The sequence below is a fragment of the Trichoplusia ni genome, chromosome 7 (assembly GCF_003590095.1).
Source record: "Trichoplusia ni isolate ovarian cell line Hi5 chromosome 7, tn1, whole genome shotgun sequence".
Classification (NCBI taxonomy): Eukaryota; Metazoa; Arthropoda; class Insecta; order Lepidoptera; family Noctuidae; genus Trichoplusia; species Trichoplusia ni.
Window position 1 is genome coordinate 3,321,538 of NC_039484.1, and position 23,669 is coordinate 3,345,206.

General features: G+C 36.4%; 2 protein-coding genes across 7 annotated transcripts in view; both read left to right on the forward strand.

The window, feature by feature from the left end:
* The window catches only part of LOC113495892 (transcription factor EB), a 109,560-nt gene extending 93,223 nt beyond the window's left edge, over positions 1-16,337 (forward strand). For 4 of the 5 annotated variants that reach the window (XM_026874888.1, XM_026874891.1, XM_026874890.1 and 1 more), the window contains 12 exons: positions 6,368-6,470; positions 8,698-8,805; positions 9,191-9,292; positions 9,545-9,670; positions 9,996-10,167; positions 10,459-10,700; positions 11,161-11,313; positions 11,664-11,787; positions 12,199-12,323; positions 12,633-12,747; positions 13,202-13,324; positions 13,814-16,337. In XM_026874888.1, coding sequence (XP_026730689.1) covers positions 6,368-6,470; positions 8,698-8,805; positions 9,191-9,292; positions 9,545-9,670; positions 9,996-10,167; positions 10,459-10,700; positions 11,161-11,313; positions 11,664-11,787; positions 12,199-12,323; positions 12,633-12,747; positions 13,202-13,324; positions 13,814-13,998 — 1,678 coding nt within the window. In that variant the 3' untranslated portion in view covers positions 13,999-16,337. The remainder of the gene's footprint in view (positions 1-6,367; positions 6,471-8,697; positions 8,806-9,190; positions 9,293-9,544; positions 9,671-9,995; positions 10,168-10,458; positions 10,701-11,160; positions 11,314-11,663; positions 11,788-12,198; positions 12,324-12,632; positions 12,748-13,201; positions 13,325-13,813) is intronic. The other variant, XM_026874889.1, reaches the window with a different exon arrangement.
* A 3,271-nt stretch (positions 16,338-19,608) lies between these two features.
* LOC113495894 (phospholipid scramblase 2-like) lies at positions 19,609-22,852 on the forward strand. 2 transcript variants are annotated; one of them, XM_026874893.1, is made up of 5 exons: positions 19,609-19,957; positions 20,838-21,037; positions 21,388-21,641; positions 22,099-22,234; positions 22,570-22,852. In XM_026874893.1, exons 1-5 carry the CDS (start codon positions 19,844-19,846, stop codon positions 22,664-22,666), a joined length of 801 nt encoding a protein of 266 aa, XP_026730694.1. In that variant the 5' UTR covers positions 19,609-19,843; the 3' UTR covers positions 22,667-22,852. The 2 variants fall into 2 exon arrangements, with proteins under 2 accessions (XP_026730694.1, XP_026730695.1); XM_026874894.1 differs by having other exon boundaries at positions 20,838-21,004.
* Positions 22,853-23,669: the final 817 nt, after the last annotated feature.

Sequence of the window (23,669 nt, forward strand, 5' to 3'; positions counted from 1 at the left end):
CCTAAATTCCTGTCACACAATATTTATTTTTTTTGGAAATTCGAAAAATTAATAATAAATAAATACCATATGGGGGACAATTAGTAGCATATTTTAATTGCAAAAAATGTATATAATATAAGTACATAATCTGTTTCTATATAACGTAGCGAACTTGCAAAAAACAACTAGTTGGGCGCCAATAAGATGGGCGTATTGAATAAAAAAAATAAAAATATAGAATATTATTTATCAAAACGCGTGGGAATACAAATGAAATCAAAATTTTATTGCCAAATGATACTGGCGCCTGCTTATCGGTATTGAAAGTGCAGATTTCATAGATATAGGTACCAGCAAATGATAGCAATTATCACGATTAACTTCAGTTGGACAAATGTTACGTTGGAATTAATGTTTCATAATCTACACGGATGTTTAATTTTATTAATTAGGTTCATAAAAGATTCAGGAATGAACACGTAAATAAATAAAATAAAATGTTGTTACATTAAGATTTAGAGGAACTTCCTAGAGGGTTTATGAGATAAGTAGTTATTTGCTAACAGAAACTGTTATTGTGTAGTTTATTTATACCTTTTGCTCTATAATGAAAATTATTTTTTTATTTTCGTTGGCGTTTCGGATATATCAAAAATACTTCAAAACTTTAAGCAATACAATGTTATGGAAGTGGCACTTCCTACTAATCTATCATGTTTCACGTGCCTTACGCGTTTTCTTGCCTTTATAAAGTTTTATACGGAATATTTTAAGACATAACAAATAAAACGGTGAAGGAAAAGATCGTCTGAAATTGCCATTCCACAATAAACTAACATGGCGATCGATGCTCAAACTTCTCCAATAGGGGCCAGCAATGACACGTTTATAGGCTGGTATTTATTATTATATTAATAAAAAAAAGCGTTACAATGCTTGTATAATTAAAACAACGTTAATAACCTGACGAGCCGGATATTTGTAAAGGCATAGCTACACGATACTGTAATCGTCTCTTTGCACTAGTTATCTAGTAAGCTGTATATCTATTGTATAACGTTACGTCGTCTGTACGTCATCCAGTCATTACTGACGTTTGCTGTTGTTGGGCTCCTTTCTGTATATTGGTCTGCATCGCTATCAGGAGATACGGAGTGACGTCATTTAATCTGTGATTAATCTTTTCTTTAACTTTGTAACAATTCTTTGGTGTTTTGGAGTAGGCTAGCTATCTCTAAATTTTCAAACAGTCAGACACATTAAGGTCACACAAGAAGACACCTTTTGGTTGTGTAATGGTCCAAATACGATGTCAGATTTTTTTATGTTAAAAATTGTCATGTTTTGACAAATTTATATAATCAGAAGCATTCGGACGTATTACCCAAATAATATAATTCATTCCTGCAAAAACGCCACTTAAACTGTCTGTATTTTTAACTGTTGCTACCTAAACACGTAACGTGTATTGGAAACTCCAATCCACCAATCTTATTGACTGTCTACCGTCAAACCACAACTAAATCTTATCTCATACTATCAATACCACAACTCTCTGTAACAGCGACAATTTCCATTAACTCCAACTTATGATAATAGACAGTAACACAAAACGGGCGTCCTTGTCCGAGCGGCTAACTTGGCTGTCACGGTGCTCATGAAAATCACTAACACACGAACAGTGACGTCAGGAGCGCTATGTGTATAGTGATATGACAGTATAAACGATTTGTACTTGTGATACGTACTGCTGTAGGTGATAATGTTTATATAATTACGATACGGTAGCGAGGAGGTCGATTGAAAAATATTGGTTCAGTTTTTGAAGCTGAGATTGCTGTTAGAAATGAATGGAGGTTTTAGTCCAAGATTGAAACGACACAGATTAGTAATAAGTTGATAAAAAGTTATAGATTCCACAAATTAGGTCGTCATTGAACCTTCCGGGCAGCGGGGTAGTCCTCTTAGCCCAAAAGCAGAAGGAATCATCTGATGCTTTCCCATGCGAAGAAAAACATCGTCTTGAAGTAGGTAATGTAAAGTTTTTAAAATAAAGAGAAAGTTTAAAATTAAAACTAATACGTCGAGAATACTTTATTGACAGTCCCAAACAAAGTCATTTTATTAAGAACTAAATCAGTAGTCAAGTAACACAGCTTTCAACAATAATACAATAGTTCTCAAATGTACGCGCGTGGCTTGAATCTAAACGAACAAACCTACTTCTCAACAATGTTCACACTTACCTTAAGTATAAAGGCTGTTTTAGACGACACGAGAAATATTGTGTAAGTTTCATACATTGCGGATCCGCGCAAATATTACATCACAAGTGCTGCTTCTTCGCCGGCAATGTATTGCTATTTTCGTTTCATTTTATTTCTCGCGTAGTCTTAATACGAGTCTTGTTTTGGTGATCATGCACTAGAGCATTACCTTGTAATGTTATGTTTTTTTTTAATCTTCGGTGCTCTTTGGCGAAATGTTCACAGCTAATGGGTTTAGACCATACAAACAAAGAGTACTCATTTTTCTTTGTTTGTCAATAGAGTTTAACGGAAAGGGGAGAGACTAAGCAATGATTATTTTATGTAAATCGGCCTTAACAAGTAAATACTCACCTGTATCATCACCATTACAACTTCACAACACAGCCCTGAGAATCTATACTCCATAAAAATGTTAATTTAGAAAAATTCGCGAACGACAGCGATCAGTATGCAGTGCGCGTGAAATTTCGCGATTGTTCTCGATCGCGTCCTAAATATATTATTAATTGTCGAAATGTTGGTAGGACGGGGTCAAACTCATCGTTTGATCATGCATGCCGATAATTGGATTAGTATTCATATTTAATTTAGTTCTAATCATTACTTGAAGTCATAATTTGATTGATAAGTCTCATGACTAAAAAAATAATGGAAATCTACTTTTGTATGGTTTCGTGATAATTAAAAACTTATTAAGACCTGTTATCAGTTACGATTAAAGGTAATGCTGTTTTGTGACGGGAAAGTTATTTGGTGAAGAGTTATCGTCTAATGTCTATACCACAAATAGGTAAAAATCTGTTTAGACTTCTATTATTTGTAGTTTTTAACTAGGTAACTTGGTCATAACCAACAGCTGAAGTTCAGGTAATATCCTTGATAACAAGTAATCCTTAAATATCTTCTACGATAACTCTAACCTCTTAAAATAACGGACCCACTTCGTCTATCACATTCAAGTACACTAGCACTGAATCGGAAAATGCCCATCGATAAATCTGTACTGCAATACTTAATATTTTAATCTGAGCTCTTACTGTTATAATCCCAAAACATTTGTGGAAATAAAGATAAGATTATTGATAGTAAAAAATATTTATGTCAACTTACTGCAGTTTTGATAACAGAGTGTTACTGGTTTATTTTTGTAAATTATAATGCCTGGAAATATACAATTTTGAGCTAAATATCTAGTTTTTTTACAAGTTATGTTAGGGTTAACTTTTAGCTTTATCGAATATCATTGTTTTTTACTTTGATTAATTGTTTTTAGGGTTCCGTACCTCAAAAGTAAAAAACGGAACCCTTATAGGATCACTTTGTTGTCCGTCTGTCCGTCCGTCCGTCTGTCCGTCCGTCCGTCCGTCTGTCAAGACCCTTTTTCTCGGGAACGCGTGGAGGTATGAAGCTGAAATTTATATCAATTACTCAGGTCTACTGTCCCTTGAAGCTGTGAAAAAATCAAACTTCTAAGCCAACGCAGTCAAAAGATACAGCCGTTTATGCCGCAAATTTTCGACACTTGCAAGGGAATCAAAACCTACAGGGTGCTTCCCGTGAACTCAGAATCTTGAAATTTGGTACGAAGCAACGTCTTATAGCATAGATAAAGGAAAAATTACGAAAACCATAAATTTTTAGTTACATTTCAAAATATATATTTATATGACTCGATTGTCGTAATGAACGAACTTTGTAAACCTTGCAGGTTTGTACGGAACCCTCGGTGCGCGAGTCCGACTCGCACTTGGCCGGGTTTTTTTGTATATCTACTTAATTGACGGGACATTCATCAAGAAGTATTTTGGCGATTTTAATCAATGTGCCCCTCGCAATTGCCTTTTTGCGAATGTACTGAGATATTTAATAGGTATAGGATAGAAATGACATAATATGGAGATATAAGATACGTTTAAATCATTAACACATGTAGGACAATCGCCATAAACCTGACTGTCCATACATAAGTACTTAGCCTTTACCCTATACTAGCAGGGCTTCGCGGTTACACCTGCATATTTATCTTTTAAAAGTTTTATCATTAAAATAAGTAATTGATTAATTATGGCTTTGCCCTGATTTTATAATACATACCTGTGGCCCCTGAACAACTCTCCATAAGATGTATAGGTATTTGAGAAAATACATTTCAACCGACTACAAAAAAAGACGATTTTCTCATACGTCTGAATTGTGTTTTTTAGTACCTCTGAACTTTGGACTGGATGAACCGATTTTTTAATCAATTTTTCGTTGACAGTTGACATTGCTGTCATTCGGTCCCATAAAAATTTCGTTAAGACAGGTAGAGATTCTTTATTTGAAGCCAGTTTGAATGTTTTTATCGTTATCTTCATCTAATGCATCAATTCCGCATCAAACAAAGGCCTATTTGCAAAATGGTTACTAGTCAAAGAATGCCTGTTTCCCTGAAACTTGCTTTACCAAAATGCCTGTCTTGTCTCCGGCTATCGGCTCGCCCGCTCTTGGAGTTCAAACTATTTTACTAATACGACTTCGGTTTATATACATAGACTAATAACGCTAATAATATTTTAGTTTGTAATAAACATTTACCTATTTATACCCCTTTGCCTACACAACGAATGTATTAAAATTCTGTCAAGGTACTTATTAGGATGACGTTATATTTGATCATATTTGTTTTAATACGACAATATTTTTATGGTTTGCCATTTCACATTAATCCATACTAATTAGATTTTACTTATTCTACTATTATACGCTATTTGTCCTTTGGGGAAAACCAAGAATTAATATTTTCCTGCTAAGAAGAAAAGTTCCCCAATATGAAATATTTTTTATAGTCAACTTACTGACATGAGTTGGGTTTCATGAAGAAACCTCTAAAAGAGCAATACAAAACAATTTCAAATAAATTATCTCAAATCATTAAACCATTATATGAACAGAAATAAAACACATAATTAAAATGCACCAATCATTAAAAATATCGGCGCACAATCTAACAACGTATCCATTGGCATAATTTGCCCGTATCGACCGGCGCGTGCGCATGTGTGGCCGACAAGTGAGCCTTGACCGTTAATTCCCGCCAATATCAACAGAACGTTATATGTTTGTATGTAGATACAACAATTTTGACCCTTGTCATGTTGAAATTAGTTCTAATATAATGGTCTTAGGGGGTAAGCAGGACTTATGATAACACGGAATAGAGTGATGATGATGATTATGATGGTCTGATAATTTAGACTATGTTCATTTTTTAACGTTTTAAGGTTGTTTAGTAAAGTAACTATGAAATCTCTATATATATCACGTCCTCCCAGGTTTTATTTTCAAATTTTAAAGTGGTTTGGGTACCTACCCTATATACCTTCTTGGAAATGTGGTAACCATCATGCCAAAGATTTTTCCAAATTACCTTGTTCCATACATGACCATTTTAAACCATGGACTTTTCAGTCCAACGGGACTCGCCTTGTAAAATTTTAACAAACTATTACAACTCTAGACCTGCATGTGGTACACTAAAGCAACACTCCCAAAACCTAGGTCAGGTAATGGTAAGCCAGTGTCCATCTACAGCCTCTAATATTGCAGCTACAGCCATATAATCCAGCCATTAACATTCAATCCAAGCCCATATTAAATACGAATGAATCCATTCAATCGAAATAGAACATTTCTCACCTGTTGATGAAGCGACGCGCGACAGTGATCGGTATGCGCGTGCGCAGTTCTGGACGTGAGCTGGTGTACTTGTGGCGAGGATAAATGAATGTTACAGACCAACGCGTTCAACGTTATGTGATACCTTGTTGTGTTTGTTAGGTGTCACGGTATTTGTTTAAACTTATACCTGTCGCAGTACAATGCTTCGATGGAATTATTTTTGGCTTACTATGCAAAGAGCTTCGTTGATAAACGCGCTTGCACGCATCCTCACGACTGATTGTATTGAGCAATGTTTATTGCAAAATTATTGCCACTTGACAAATATCAAGGATTAAGATTATGGGGTTAATTACGATGACTGAGACTACAAATGTACTCGATTATGGTTACTCTGAATGACCCTACATTTGCCTAAGACAATAGTTATTAATGATCTGTTTTGTTTGTTACAGCCCGCCTACATTTAAGACCCTCACGCCGACGTCTCGCACCCAGCTGAAGCAGCAGTTGATGCGAGAACATGCACAGGAACAGCTGCGCAGAGAGTCATTACAAGTAGGTAGCCTTTAAACTTTATCATATCGGCCTTTGGTGGTCCTCTTCTGAACATAGGCCTCGTTGAAAGAGTGCCAACTACCAAGGAGTAGGACAGTTACAGCTGCTTCGTAAGTTATCGACCAGAAAATACATTTGAAATAGTCTTCATATATTTTCTTTTAATTACGTTTTCAATATCAAATTGAAAAGGTAGAGTCTTTGGAAATAAATCCACACCTTTAGTAAAAAATTTGGCGTATGAAAATCTTCGGTGTAGGATAATAGTAAAAACTTTTCTTGGATAGTATATTTTTTAAATAACACTCCTGTGCCATTTACTCCCAACTAAAAAATAAAATTACTACCAGTTAGGTTACTGGTACTGCTAAACAAGTTTATCATCATACATGGCTTATCACTTTATATTCTAAGCAATTATCCAGCAGATATCCAGGAAACCTTTAATACTTAACTTGCATTCCACTCTTGATAGTTCATTAACCCTTGAAGAGTATTCAACCTGCATTATCCATAAGAAACTAGGACTTGCGTGCATGAGTTCTGCTTGCGATGCCGCTCGAGATATCGGCTAACAAAGTGTATCTGCCGCTTGAATCCCACGCGACTGCCAGCGACGTAGGGAAATCCGGGACGAGTGTGGACCTAGGTTACTGAACTGCTTGAGTGCGACGATTATTGTCTAAGTAACACAAATAATTTAGAATATGACGCAGGAGTTTGCCATTAATAATAACATTTTTATGTAAGAGATGTTAACATATCAAACTTTCTCTTGCAGACAGAGCACCCATTCGAGAATTTTTTATTTTTGCCTCGTGTGAGAAATATATATCAGGAATACTTTCATCACTTTTCTAAATAAGCTGAAGACTATTATTTTTCTTTGTTTTTATTATGTATTGAATCTATAAGATCTAATTATTGTCTTGTGTCTTTTTTTTATGTTAAGGTCTTTTGCCGGGCCCCTAAAGTCAGTTTCATTTATTTTTCTCGTCAAGTATTAAGTCTATCTCTTCAATCTAATGACCTACATGCGCAAGTAGCCGTCTCGAACTCCTATTAAATCCTGATGCTCAATGCCAAATCTTCGTAACAATCTGTCAATTGGGTAGACAAACTGATTGAACTTATCGCCGACGTGTGCACATAGCTGTGTTGTCTGTCCGTTTGTCATCTAGCTTCTAATCCTATTAGCATCTCTCGTACGCCTTTGGAACAAATGCATATCGAAAATGCACCTTACTGCTTTGGAATAAAACAAAATAGAATCTTTTTGCACACCACAACTTACACTCATGTGGTGTGCAATAAAAATATTGTCCTTTTTGTTACTTTGTGTGGTTTACTTTGTAGCTACCTCAAGAGCTTTGTTTTCAATCGTTCCATTGCTGAATCGGTTTGATCCAGTTTCATCTATTAAGGCGCTCACGTTTTCGTGAATATTACATTTTGGTTTTCAATATTTAACGCTCCTTTAAAGGACGTTCAGATTTTCGAGTTAGTGATAAAAAGTTAATGGTAGGATCACGTGTTTAACAGTTTTTACTTCATGGTCATTATTAATAGCCGGATTTTCCAACCTCATGTTACTAAACAAAGAACATATTATTTTTGAAAAAATATAAATTTTCTTCTTTTAATTATTTTACATAATCATACCTTATATTTTCATGACCTACAAAAAATCTACAGCCTATTCCACTTATTATGTAGTCACTATTAGTGGCAACTAGTACCACTACTAGTGCCACTAATAGTGGTACTAACAGACTAGTATTGTAACATAAGTTGCAATATCTTTGTAAACGATCACGGCGTCCGAGTTTTACATGATAATAGATTTCCGTAGGTTACCTGATGACAGATAACAACTGTAGCGTCTTACTACATACTTACAATTTCAATTAGTGAAGTAAACAGCCAACACATGTACTGAAGATAGCGGTGCTTACATTGTATACATTTTTAATTTCATACTTATTATTGAACAGTTACAGACACAAAGTAATCATTTTAAGAATACCCAAAGAATTCTTACGTGACCAAATAAATACCTCGTAATACATCAATTGCGTTGCCAAAAGCAGAGCGAGAAAATGGCAAAAAAAATTGGAGTCCTTCCAAACTTTATCTAGGTCACAGAAAACACTTTCTACGGATACCGAATTTATTTTGCGTTGTCTATATACTTCAGAATTGTATCAAGAATGTCGTTTTGTTTCAGGCACAACAAGCAGGCCAGTCCAAAGACAATGAGGAGAAGAAGAAGTCAAGTCCGGCGGAGGTGCCGCGGATCACGCCTCACGTTGACTTACCGCCACAAGTATTACAGGTACGTAACAATAAATATAGCGCAAGCGTTAAGGACAAGTTAAAACCAATGAAGCATATCGAAGAGAAATTCGGTCATCAGACCAGAATTGGAACAGAAAGAGATTCCAAACGCAACCTTCAATTATAGGGCCTTACGGAAGTTTGGCCTACCATTCCATTTTGGCCACCTTCACTGTGTGGAAATTTAGACAGTACATGGCAAGGCGTGGAGCAGCATCTTGTTGCCATGACCGAAGCAGTTTTTCTTTAAGAAAGAGCTAGACTCCCGAAAAAGGAAAAAGTACTCAAAGTAATCAAATAGTACTCCGTAATCAGTTTATTCATATTTTCTATTTTGTTTTCTTCTTCTCCTATATACTAATAGTTATTGTATGCTGTTCCAGGTGCGAACAGTTCTGGAGAACCCCACCAGGTATCACGTGATACAGAAACAGAAGAGTCAAGTGCGCCAGTACCTCAGTGAATCATTTCAACCACAAACGCAGGTATTGTACCATATCTCTTTATTACGTATTTTTAGGACGTATTTTTAGGGTTCTCTTTTTTTAATACTATTTTTTATTCCATTTAATGAGTCAATTTTGAGACTAAATTCAATCCCAGTTATATTTTGGATTATATCCCAGCCTAGCACGGACTTTATAAATACTGTCTGGAGAGGATATAGAGTAGATCCTGACCATACCATACCAGGTATCTCCAGCTAAATTTGATCACCATGACGTTTTACGTTGTAGGTGTCACCACGATGTGCGCCCACGCAGTCGGCGCCGGAGATCAGCTCGCGCCGCGCCTCCTCCCCGGAGCGGCCGTCGTCGAGTCTGCGGTCGCCCGCCATGCCCTCCGCTAGTAATAACTCAGAGGTAAGGAGATCACTCGACTATCTCAAAAACTTATATGAACTACCATGTCCCTAAGTAGTTCATATAGGTTTGCTAATTTAAGTCCAACATGAAACAAATTTTTGTGTAATACTTAAATGTTCGATGATGTCTGGTTGTTTTTCGCTTATGGATTCGACATCCCTGCAACATAATCCCTGCAATATTTTTTTTCGTACTTTATTCACATCCAATCTGACTTCTTAAAAACTAAGTTGATTAAATTGCTGGATACTCGATATTGATGGTGGTGAAAAACACTCGACATATCAAACTATTCTTTAATAACAAAATATCATATCTTTAGGCTGACGAGTTCCTAGAAGACATCCTATCCTTGGACAGTGGCGCCGGTCCGCTGTCATCATCAGGGCCGCCGTCGGGCGCCAGCTCGGTGGCCGGCGACTGCGCGCTGCTGTCCGACGCGGACATGCACGCGCTCGCTAAGGACAGGCAGAAGAAAGATAATCATAATATGAGTGAGTAATTCATTGATGCCAGATAATTTGGTTGTTACCATAGAAGTAGAGGACTCTTGAAGCAAGATTGCGGTCATGGAAGATTTTATGGAAAGATGTGGAATGCATTTTCTGACTACCTCTGACATCGAACAATTTTTATTCCTTTCTACATCATTTCCATTTATTTCCGTCAGGATCTAAGAAAAAAATTGGTTGAATCAAGTATTGATTTAGATTTGGCATACGAAAGTATGACAGGAATGTAACGAAAAGCTAATCAAATTAAATAAACACTTTTGCTATTTTCAGTTGAAAGACGTCGCCGTTTCAATATAAACGATCGCATAAAGGAGCTTGGGACCTTACTCCCGAAGACCAACGATCCTTTCTACGAGGTGATAAGAGACGTGAGACCGAACAAGGGGACCATTCTGAAGAGCAGCGTCGATTACATCAAGTGCCTGAGGGACGAGGTCAACAGGCTGAAGCAGAGCGAGCAGAGACGGAAACAGATTGAGATACATAATAGGAAGCTGATGTTAAGGATACAGGTAATGGTGATGATAGGATATTCTGTTTATTGTTCATGTGCTTTGAGGTACATTGTTCCTTATTCTTTAGAAGTCCTACCCGTAGGATCGAATAAACAATATTCTAGTGTCACAGTGTCACGATGTACATAATTGAGCTTCTCCCTAACAGCTTGACCGATTCTCATGAAATTTTGAGTAGGTCTGAGAGTGTGGTATGAAGGATTGCAACGCGTTGTCATAGACCGACATTAAAGTGCGAATGACGTAGCACGGCGGTTCAGGGTTAGTCAGTGAGAGTCTGATACTAATCTTTCCCCTCGTCCATGGAAGTGGGTGTCCATGAGCCTTCCCTCGCCTTCCAAAAACAGTCTATGTCATCTATCATATTTTAATAATATATGGCAAAAAGTTTGGTGTGTTAGCTAGCCTATATAATATATTTAAATTGTCATTCCATTGAACACGTCGTGTCCCCCAGGAGCTGGAGCGGCTGGCGCGCGTGCACGGGCTGCCGCTGTCGGGCGGCGCCTCCCCGCACAACGAGGACTCCGGCGTGGACTGCGCCGAGCCCGCGGACTCCGCGCCCGCGCCCCCGCCGCCCGCGCCCCCGCGCCCCGCGCCCGCCACGCCGGTGAGGACTGACTGCTGCTCACTCACATGTACTCGCCAGGGCCGCAAGGGTCCACTTTGTGATGATGAAGCAATTTTGACACGATCGCAGTATCTACTTGTGTGCTCGAGGTGCTGCCCGGATAGCCGAGTGGTTGTGATCACCACACTTAACCCAATGTTCGCGACGTGTCGTGGGTTCGATCCCCGCTAGGACAAGCGTTTCTGCATATGCGAATGCGTGTCCGGGGAGTCTGGATGTTTTTGTGCATGGAATGTTTTAGAATCTCCATACCTCACTTTAGGAGTCATTGACTAAAAAGATAGGGTTTCCTTTATGTCTCAGTGTGTAAGCATAGCTATGTGTTGCAGGAGCTGGTGCTCCCGAAGACGGAGCCGGCGTCGCTGATGGAGTTCGGCGAGGCGCCGCCCGACCTGCTGCGCGACATGCCGGCCGCCGCCTGCCTGGCCGCGCTCGACGCGCTCGGTACGCGCGGTACGCCCCACGCCCGCCGCCCCGCTCCCTACTCGCTCACATACACTAACTTACAACCACTTACACACATACATACACACTACACACACACGGATACACACTTACTGCCTAATACACTCTTACTCAAACATACATACACTTACCCACACACTCACAACGCTCACATACACTCATGATACAACTTTCTTCTAAATGTCTCTCTGTCTTGTTGGTGCAGGACCTTTATCACACAGATTTGATAACGTAGAGACAAGAAAAGTTGCTGTGTATTTAATTCTGTCTGTGTCTTGTTTCTACGTTATCAAATCTTATCATTGTGTATGTGCATGCTTTATTCCATTGTCCTAATAACCCCTCGATATATTTAGAAAAAAAAACAACTTGTATTAAAAAAATGTGTTTATTTTACAGATGGTTTGAAACTAGGCTCGTGTTCGCCGCTCAGCAGGGACGAAGGGTTATCACTAGGCTGCCTTGAACCCGATCTTTGTCTAGAACCAGTGTCAGATCACCTCTTCAACCATAAAGACATTAAGGTAATACTTGATTTTTTAACCTGGTATTTTTTTTTCTCCAAAGAAATTCCAAAAATCTTAAAAAAAAAAATAACAGTGCAAAACAACAGCCTTTTAGATCCAACAGTTTAGTTTGAGCATCCATCAGTCATTAAGTCAGGCACTAGCTACATATACGTAAAGATTATAAACATCAGTTGATGTAAATCAGAGCAGTAGGTTCAATACTTTTTTTTTTGGAATAGACTGGAACAATATTCCTATCGAAAGTTGTCCTTTGTACTTATCCAGTACTTCAATCTCCATATATGTATCCCTGTTTCCCACCAGATGCGGTTGTCCCCGTCCCCCGGGCTGCTGGGCAGTGAGGACAGCGACGCCGTGCTCAACCTGGCGCAGATCGAGGACCTCATGGATGATGACTCGCATAACCCGGTCACGCAAGGTACCTACACATTTTATATTGGACATTTTTTTTAGTTTTCTAGCAAGTGTGTGACTCTTTATTTTTAGCCTTCTTAATATGTATGAGAATTTAAGGTTAAAACCGAACCAAAAAATATTTGAATAGTATACTAGAATCTTATTAGAAATTATATTATAATTGTATATTTCTCTTTTTTTTTCAATATTCCAAGGTTTATGGTAAGTTGGTAGAAGTTTTAGTTAGTAAATTGGCATTCAGTAACTTTGTTTGCCATGTCTGATCTAAAAATACTAACTTAATTTAATGTAGTATCTTGTTTCTAAATTATTCAAGTATTCCAATATTACCAAACGTACTTATATTGGGTTCATGAATAGATACAGATTCAGTATCGACTCACAACGACTACTTACTATGGACTATCATTTACCGATAAAGTACACTATATTAACTTACACATGTTGTTACCCAGGCGACCCCATGCTGTGCTCGTCCCCCACGTCGCAGCTGTGCCTCAGTAACGTGGTGGCGGAGGCCAACGACAGGACCATCTCCTCCATGCTGCACGACGACTCAGCCTCATACCATACGACAGGTACACATTATGTGATCATACTTGGGAGGCATATCAGACTAACTCACTTGGTTTTTGGAATGATATTAGTAGTTTTATATTTTTTTTATTTGATAAAGTAAAGAAAGTGCGTGCTAAGAATAGTTAAACAGAGGAACATATTTACTGATAGGAAAGGAATAGATGTTATTATAATGGAAAAAGAATGAGATCAAGAAGATTTCTTAAAATAATAATTTAGAATCGGAAGTCGGGTGGTAATCTTAAATTATGTGAAATGGCCACAGCTTTTAAGAATAATCCATTCTTAAAAGCTGTAAAAGTGTTGTATAGACAATATTCTGTGACAAATAGTTGGCAGGATATAGTTCGTATGGAACTTTGAGTCTGTACAGTATATGAGTGAGTAAATGGGCATCTGTGCCAGGTTTTGGGTGTTGTGGAGTTTCAATAGACGGTGTGTATGTTTCGGTTGATGCCAGTATATTTAATACTTTCTGTGTGTGCCAGGCGGCGGCGGGCTGCTGTCGGAGTCCTCGCTGGGGCTGGGCGCGGGGCTGGGCGCGGGGCTGGGCGCGGGGCTGGGGCTGGGCGAGGCGTGCCTGCCCGCGCTGCTGCTGGGCGCGCACCACGCGCCGCACTCGCCGCACTCGCACCCGCGCCAGCACTGCTTCGACATGGACCTGGGCGCCTGAACCAGTCTGTCTGCTCAACACGAGGACAACGGTAACTTCATTGCATTGTGGATTATAACCGGACTACAATTATATGAAAACCGGGATTTTATAACTTAGAGGAACATACTAACAGCGCCATCTATGATAAAATACCAGAAGCTCGCCAGTTTGGTTAGTGCAAAAGTGCCTTAAATGTAACAATAACTGACTTAAGATCAAACAATATAGATGTTATTTTACATGTTTTAAAGTTTACAATAAGAAAATAGCGAGTTACAGCAAACAGTTGTTTAAAAACTCCGACGTTTTATCATAGATGGCGCTGTTCTTAAAACCTTCTACATAAGAAAACCAATAGAATTTATGGCTAAAAGTAACGGTAGCTAACATCTTTGAACATAAGAGATCTCGACAATATCTAATTTATAAATATAACAAAAACTAACAGCTAAGAATTGCAAAGGAATTGAATACGCACATAACATGTCTGAGTTCCGTACCTTTCAACCGTTGTTCCTATTTGCATATCCATTTAGTTTTAAGATTCATACTTGAAAGGTAATTAATTGATGTATTGTTGTTGCATACAAAATGTTATGGGCATGTCCGAAGAGATTAAACCTTTTGCTATATAACCTAGTTTTGTACCTCCCATTTTCTCTTTTGGTTTAAATCGAACTTGGAGCCTACATAAAAAATATATAGTGAAACTTCTACCTGCACATTGTGTAATCGGTAAAAATGGTTGGAAATCCTTTTAAAAGTTTAAATGTATGTTCAGTACCTTAAGTTGTACGTTTAAATTTAACCGAACTACTGTTGACTCGAATCATTTTAATTTACCAACTATGGTTATTCTTCCTACTGTAGACAATCACAACATATCAAAAGATCCATAACATTGTGTATAGAGCAAATTTAAAAGCCATATTCTAGGTACGGAAGTCAATTTTATATAAAGAAGTGTTCGATACCGGATTTAAAACAAAACGATTTTATTATGTAATTAAATTAAAGCAATATATCTTGCAATGATATTAATATATATATATACAATACAACAAACAAGTTGACACTGACCACCACCTCGTTGTATGAGCGTGACAGCGCTATATAGAGTGTAGAGCGGCATCTCTTTTTCCACCCCTGTTATTATATAAGTTTAAGACGAGACAGCTGGTCTGCTTTATTATAAATTAATAATATACTGAACTGGCTTTCGCTACCACTCTGATATTATGTGAATATCGACATAATATTATAACAATTTCACAAAAATAAAGATGGCGACTCGACTCAAGAGATTAGTAAGATTAAAAAAATAATATTTAGTTAAAGTTAACTGTCCAACTAATATTTGACAATAAACGGTGGCCATTTACAGGATAATTACGTCACTGAAATGATGACGTAGGATAGCTATCGTTTTGTTAAGCAGACCCTTGAAGTGTCATGATATCGGTCAGTGTTTTCTTCTGTGTCTAACAATCAAACTACCTACCTTTCAAAGGTTAACACAAGCTACGTACAGATGTACGTATGAATTAACATATTTCCCAGTTTTAACCAAAGAGTTATTATGTAACGTTTGGTTAGCAAACTTTTTTATTCTGCTAGACTTAGTATATTAGTATTTAAATTATACTTTCTAAGCGTCTCAGCGCGAAGTACTTGCATATCTAGATCAAGTACATATAATACTAGATAGTATCATACCTAGTATATACTAACTAGTACTAAGTACAATAATAGGTGCCTTGTAAAACTTTTACAATTCTATATTTTAAATATTTATCATAAAAAATAATACTACCAACAGCCTAGAGTGGGGATGATGTTAATTACTCATATACTAATGTCTAGCAGAGCCATGTATCTTACTGATACATACCCATATTTAACGGTTACATAACCGATGTGATTGAGTAGTTACCTTTGTAAATATATATATACTACGTAAGTAGGCCATCGTCTACGCAGACTTGCAATATGAGGTCCAGAGACCTTAAATAAATTAGTAAATTGTATATAAACATGTAAAGAATATGTATTCTTATTGTTTAGCAGCTATTTATATAATACCCCAGATATTTTTGTAATAATTGTTGACGAAATTAACTATTAATTGAAGTTTTGATGTGGCCTGCATTCTTAATATGAAAAGCTGAAGTATAATTGTAATGTTTGTAAAAGCGAGACAATCCTTTACAATTTATGTCCTGTCTCGTTTTTGCAATTAACAATCTTGCTTCAAGACCTTATGGTATAGATACGGTTTTCTAAAAAAGGCTTTTAGAATTGTTGGAAGAAGGGGAAGAGCTATAAACTTTTATAGCACTATCTCTTTCTCACATAACTAAAATTTTAACTAAACCCTTAAAAAAGGCCGTTTTTAGAAAAGTTTATAAACTAAATTAAAAATTGTATAATATACAGAAATTGATTTATTTAATATATTACATTAAGTATAATGAAATTTAATAATGTTTTTGAAAATATAATAGTATTATATATGTCAGTTGTTAGAGGTGCTATTTTTTGATAAATCCTTTTATGTAATGAAACTGGGATAACGGAAGGACCACATTTTTGTACAGAACATTGTGATACAAAATATATTTTTAGAACGATATTTATTTAGTTATAAAAACCTTTACGTTTTGTATATAAACTTAGATGTTAATACGAAGTGCCTTGCTTTTTAGCCAATTTAGTAGAACGAGCTTATATTTTTTGTAATAAAAATATATGTAAATAGATTTTGATAAAAATCTAACACTGGTTAAGTAAATCACGTGTAATTGTTAAGTTTATGATGAATTTATGATATTTCATTAAATATGATATTTTTGAGACTATGTGACTATCGAGTTTGAGGTCAGTTGACTTATCGATTATTCCTTACTTATAAATACTTAAACAAAAAAGTATAGAATATCAACAAAATCAGAATAATCGATAAAATCAACTAAGTCGTATTTGGACTATAAACAAAACAGTCTGTAAGTGTTACCATATGCGAGAAAAAAACGTTATGAGTAGTTTTAGAAATGATGAAAAATATAATTATAGATATGGCAACTCTTACAGCTATCGTTAAGAATTACGAACAAACGTATTTCCTGAGTTAAGAAAAGTTGCGAATCAGTGAGCAATCACTTACTATTATTAGATATTATGTTTTTGTTAATAATTATTATGAATCGTGCGCCTGTATGTATTTAGTATTTCGCTCGAATTAGTTACATTCAATATCTGCAATAAGTACTATAAGTGTGTTCAGGATATTCGAGAAACTGGTCAAAACCTCCTTGTATTGGAGATGAACAAGTTTATCTAAGAGAGCAGCCAAAAAAGGGCTTAAAATAATTTCGTATGGAATACCATTTTAAGCCTATTCGATAGAAAGAAGATAGAAATGCCCATGTTACAGTTTCAAGAATAACTATAGTTCACCTAACTTAATTCATAATAATTGTTTGTAATGATTGTGAATGATCCTTTAGTTTCAATTTCTGTTACTATTTAGAGATTCACAAAATAAACTCAACCATTCGATTTAAGTATGATTTGTTCATTTTTAAGTATTGTTTGAGTGTCTTCTGTGAATTTCAAACTTAGTCTAGTTATATTTTATGAATTGTTGACTTAAATGTCTAACTACCGTACTCAGACATCTTAATGATTAAATCAATACTTAGGAAGTTGAGGAAGTATTTAGATAATTTAGTTTTTTCCCTGAGAACGGTAGTTAATAATTTATAGATAAATGTAACTTTTCATTCAAAAATATTTCAACATTTTGGAGTAAAAACAGATTAAACTAAATATTACTTAAAGCAATAATATGTCAATTATATTAATTGATTTGCCGCAAACAACCTCAAAATGTACAAGTTTCGGAAGTTTTGAAACAAAATAGGTTGAAATTAAATGTTCAATGTGACCCGGGTTGAAATGTCATCGAGCGAAACACAAACAAAATGTTTATTGTATGAATGTTATTTAATATTGTATGAGATTAAAAAATGTTGAAGTACAAAAAGTGAATAACAATGAATTTACAAAAATATATTCGTCTTTTATTATGATACACCACACCACCAATGCTACAAAGTTACCTATTTTTATCTAAAACTGTAGATTATTTATATTTGCGTTAACTGCCTACAAAGTTTTGAGTCTATTTTTTAAGTAACTAAGACATGTCCAAAATTAGTTTGAGACCCAACATCAAGTCCTGATCTCATCGCTGTTTTAAAGAAAATATTTCTAAAGTTGTAAGTTCTTATGAAGACAGGAATTAGAAGTTTGAATGCGGTCATGGACCCAACAAAGCAACAGTCATGGAATTAGCCAGCAACTTACAAACTGCGTAGGATGTAGATGATAAGCCTGAATACACATAAACAGGTAAATGGCAAATGAGTAACCAATAATAATTTGTTAAACCTTATTTAACTGAATACGGCTGTCACCCACAATACGCTGCCCTACTTTCCCAAACCATTCTCAATATAATCAATACTTTGACCATGCAAAAATCCCTATTAATTCAAAATGTCGCTTGCGTAAAAACTATCGTTAATTCTATTCGGCACACTCCTGCGCACAATGGCCAAGACTTGTGCAAAACGCATTCCCCCAAAAATTGAACTTGGCAACAATTATTTTTATTCATTCAAGCTGGCAACACAATGGAGCGTTTCAAATTTCGAACGAAATTTGCGTTTTTGCATAAAATGTTGCGCCGGCCGGCGCGTGCGCAGGCACATTAAAAACAGCGGTGACCACACGCAAAATTAAACGTAATGGAAAATGTTATTTTAGTTTTATTTAGGTCATTCGATGTTGACAGTAACACTTTTAAAGTCTCAAGTAAGTGTGATGTATACTCTCTATTCTTCATCAGTCCAGCGCGACAGTCGCTTCAGGTTCTAACGGCAGATTTTAAATCCTTCTCAAATTAATATTTCAACATGCAAGAAATGTCCTTCCAATAGTCAATTGCATAATTAGGATACGGCTCACCGCTCATATTTTTTTGTTGAATTAATGCTGGCTCATCCATTATATACTACCTATGAGGTACCATCTAAATTCTACTAAATTTGTTACAATAAAATTAAATTAGTTTCTCCCAAACCGCATGGACACCCTAGCGTCCATTGTAAGTGCGCCTATATTGTTGCATTCGATTGATAAAAGCGATACAGTTTCTCATTTTTTTACACAAAAATTTAAATGAGTTCCCCTATTTGTAATAATAATCCGACATTTGCATGAATTCAGATCATGTTAACTGTTATTTTATTTTATGGGTAAATCGGGAATCCATAAAATGCATTGAAAATGTATTGAAAGGGGCCGCATTAACTTTATTTTGCAAAGTTTTTGTTAACTTCCCTGTGGGGTAGTTTATAATGGTCAACGTGGAATACATATTACCTAAATATGCACATGTATAGGTAACGTAATCACAAATCACCTAATAAAGTCAACTCAAATATATTATGTTCTATGGATCCCTGATTTTATTTATTTTACTATATATAAACAATCCAATCTAAACAACTCCAATTGTTTATATATATAAACAATTGCAGTAAAGATACTAATGATTAATGATTTTATAATAGTCCGAAGTGCTGCTTAAAAATATATTTTCTTACAATTATACCAGTGTACTTAAGCAGCAGCCAAAGGAGTATGTTTAGCATCAACATACATGATAGCATTTAAAACCTCTTCATCTAGAACTCCACATTAGCTCAAATGACGTTTCCCGTCAGACATTTTCAACACATTTCACAATCATGCAATAATTTATTCTTCGTCTGTGAGTTAACGAGTTATCGACAAGATGATGATGCAAGCGGCTCCCATCCCTGTCCCGGTAGCCACACGCTACACCGAAATAGAGAAACCTGAGCCTCTAGTAGACATAGAAGCAGAGCCAGGAGCTTTAACACGAGAGGTGAGTTATCATAGTCCAAATATCACAGAACTGCAAGTTTTTAATGTTAAAGTAAGTGTCTAAGCAGACAAAATTTATAATTACTATTAACTACAATCTGTAAAGACCTTTTGTGTAGTGCTCTAGTCATTTATAACACAAGATCAAGAAACCAACGATTATAATTTTTCAGGCTGTTTGAGGCAGGTAACAAAAATTATGCCTGACAACCACTTCTTAAAATTCTAGAAGTAGGACAGCACTTATTTACTTTAGAGCGGTGTTTTTCTTTCTCTACTACTTTGATCTTAAATTAAAAGGTGACGTAGGAAATATGACGTTAATAAGATATTTTATTTTTAAGTAGGTATTTCAACGAACCTAGAACTAGCGTCATATTACAATACCTTTTATGACAATCTCTTTATTATAATAAACTATTGTAGTATAACATGACGTCATGGTACATTACCTACTCTAAAAAGTTGAATGTGTTCCCTTTATCCGGTTTATTAATAGAAATGCATCATAATTAAAAATAACACAACCTAATTGGGCAGATATACGACATGAGTATTGACTAATTATAAAATTATTATTGATTTATTTTAATTACTCATATTAAAGTTTATTTTTCTAATGTGACTGGTATATGGAAAAATCATTAAGCTGATACATTTTCAGACACTTTATAAATGCAGCAACCCACATTTGCCTATGTAAATAAGCAATTAATTAAGAAGAAAAAACTAGCGCTTTCAGTGTGAGTGTAAGTAATACTAAAAAGGACTGCAAGAAGCAGAAATTTGACATGCAGAGAATGAACCAACAATCAGGGCATAGGTTAGGCAAGCACTTGAGGATCTTCACTTTGCCCACTTTACCACCATGTTACCTGCAGGCGACTCCAGAGCCCCACATCCTCCACGACCTGACCGTGGTCGACCGGCTGCTCATCACGAAGCGGCTTCGAGTCAAGAACGTGCTGTTCCTGCGCGGCAAGAAGAACAGGTTCTTCGTCAGGACACCTGATCAGAACCTCATCTACACGATCGAAGAGGAAAATAGGCAGGTCCTGGGGGTCTGCAAGAATCTCTTTAAGTAAATTGTGGCACTTGTGGAACAGAGATCCTGTCTTACTTCCACAATGGCAACACTCTTACTTTATGTGGTGGAGGTAGACCCCTGTATCATACTATTTTTTGTAAGAAAAATAATGGACTTATGAAGGCAGATTATAGAAGTTTTAAATCTGATGATTTAATCAATTAAGTATACGACGATAAAAATTTATACATTCTCAAAATTAAAATGATAACATCTTAAAAGAATATTTATTCTATAATTTGAAATCAATAGAATCAATAGAGAACAACGATCAGGTTCAGTACGATATCTCAAACCTCCTTCATAACTCATCCACAGTTTCATGACATTCCAACTACTTCTAGCTGGTGGGTGGGCTACTTCTGCTACGGCCTGCGCCCGCTCCAGTTGCGCGTCATCAACAGTCAGGGCGCGGAGGTCATGAGGATACACCGGCCGTACTCGTGCACGTCCAGGGTCCTGCCCTGCCAGCTACAGCGCCTCCAGGTGTATTCGCCCCCCGGACAGCTGATCGGCAGCGTGGAGCAGCAGTGGACGGCTATCAAACCCACGTATCTCGTCAAGAATGATAATGGGGATCATGTGTTTTGGATTCGAGGTGAGGTGTTGTATGTTATATGTTTAAATGTGGTAGTGCGTAACCGTTTTTGTGCAAGGAATAGATACACTTTTTTTGGCATTCCAAAATGGACACGTAAATGGCTCTAAGCACAGACTTAATTATTTATTTATTTAATGATTTATGTACAGACACAAATAATATTTGTTATATTAAAAATAATATAACAAATATATAAATGATGTACAAGGGTACGGCTTATTTCTTAAGAAATTTCTGCCAGCAGACCAGATGATAACTTACATTACTCTACGTTTTCATCATTTTCAAAATCAAATATAATTGTTTCATAGGCGCTAGAATCATTTTAAGTACCTACTTTGAAAAAGGTTTTAATAAGCAGAACTTCATAGTCAGGCAAGCTTCGCAACCCAATATCGAATTCTCATATATCTTCTCCTCCATTCGTCCCTCACCCTTCCCTCTCCTCACCCAGGTCCGTACATAACCCTGAGCTGCTTCCGCGACGTGCAGTTCCAGATCGTGCGCGCTGACGGCGCGGCGGTGGGCGCCACCTGCAAGCGCTGGCAGGGACTCACGCATGCGCTGTTCTTTGCACCCGTCACTGACAAGTGAGTAGGAACCACCAGGTCTCAAAACGATTTCAAAATTATAGGCTTTTACTATATTTTTTGAGACTATAATCACATTTGAAAGACTATGTTAACTGGGTCCTAATTTGTTGAATAGGTACTGATTTTTTCATTACGATTTATATTTATTATCATTAGACACTTTGGATATTCAAATTAATGAAAACTTTTTGTATAACATAAATGATTCGTAAACTTGACGTTAGATTTGGTCTGTACATATTATCTACCTATAGGCACTCTAGTGCTCACTTAAACACCTTTTCATTTTCGGTATTTGTTCCAACTTCCATGTCAACTCATATCGCCTCCAGGTTCGGTGTGGCCTTCGAGAAGGACCTGTCGGTGGAACAGAAGGCTCTGCTGCTGGCCGCCACCCTGCTCATGGACTACATGTACTATGACGCGTGATCCAATATAACATATGAATAGCTAACACTCTTGTTTCATTCACATTTGAGAGTGTTCGTAATCTTGGGACAGATTTCTTAAAACTTATTGTGCCAGACCTAAGGTAAAGCTAGAGAATCGAGAATGTACTTAGTTATGTTAGAAAACAAACGACGTTCACGAATAATAATATGTTACTTAGCTAAATATCGTTATGTCATTACTTTTCAACCATTTCTAAACGTAATTTTTAGATTAACCGTTCAAAAAGAATGACAGTTTTATACAAGAGAATCAATAAAACGAATTCAATAATAAATTAACATTAAATCTCTGTATAACATCCATAAACTCTCAATAAATAATAAAAATCCAAAGTCGTAAAATGCAAAACAATAGCAAACCTCGCCACGCGACTTTCAACCTTAACGTAATTACATATCGCTCATTATGTCTTAAAGAATAAATACTCGGACATTAATATTGAAATGAGGGGGCATCGCTCCGTTATAGTTTAAATGCATTTCTCCATTTCGTGCCAAAAACGATGGTTTCACCCTAAAAACGTCGCGTCCCCCTATTTGCATTGTGAACTTTTTTTCTCGGCAGATGTCCGAACGTAATGGCGCGAAATTTTGACAGCGCGCATAATTTTCCCGCCAACTAAAACTTGGAAAAAAAACTAAATTACAGGGAATTTAGCCAACCCTTTTTCCAAAGGATTGAATTCAATTATGAAAAAAAAGTAATAAAAGGGTCGTTTTTTACAAAAACGGGGAAAAATATAATGTAGGTCACTGGGTGTACTTTAGTGAATTAAAGTTTTTTTACGGACATCAAGCGTGGCCTGCGCATGTCTGACAAAAAAGCAAGGGTTTAAAAATCACAATGGCTTTTTATAAAATGATTTAGAGAATTCGCGGCAGATTTGCGAAATTACATTTTTTTGTGAAAAAGTGTGTTTTTTACTGTTTTGTAAATAATAAGGTCGCGGGCCGCGTGTCGCGCGAGTGTGTGATTGATC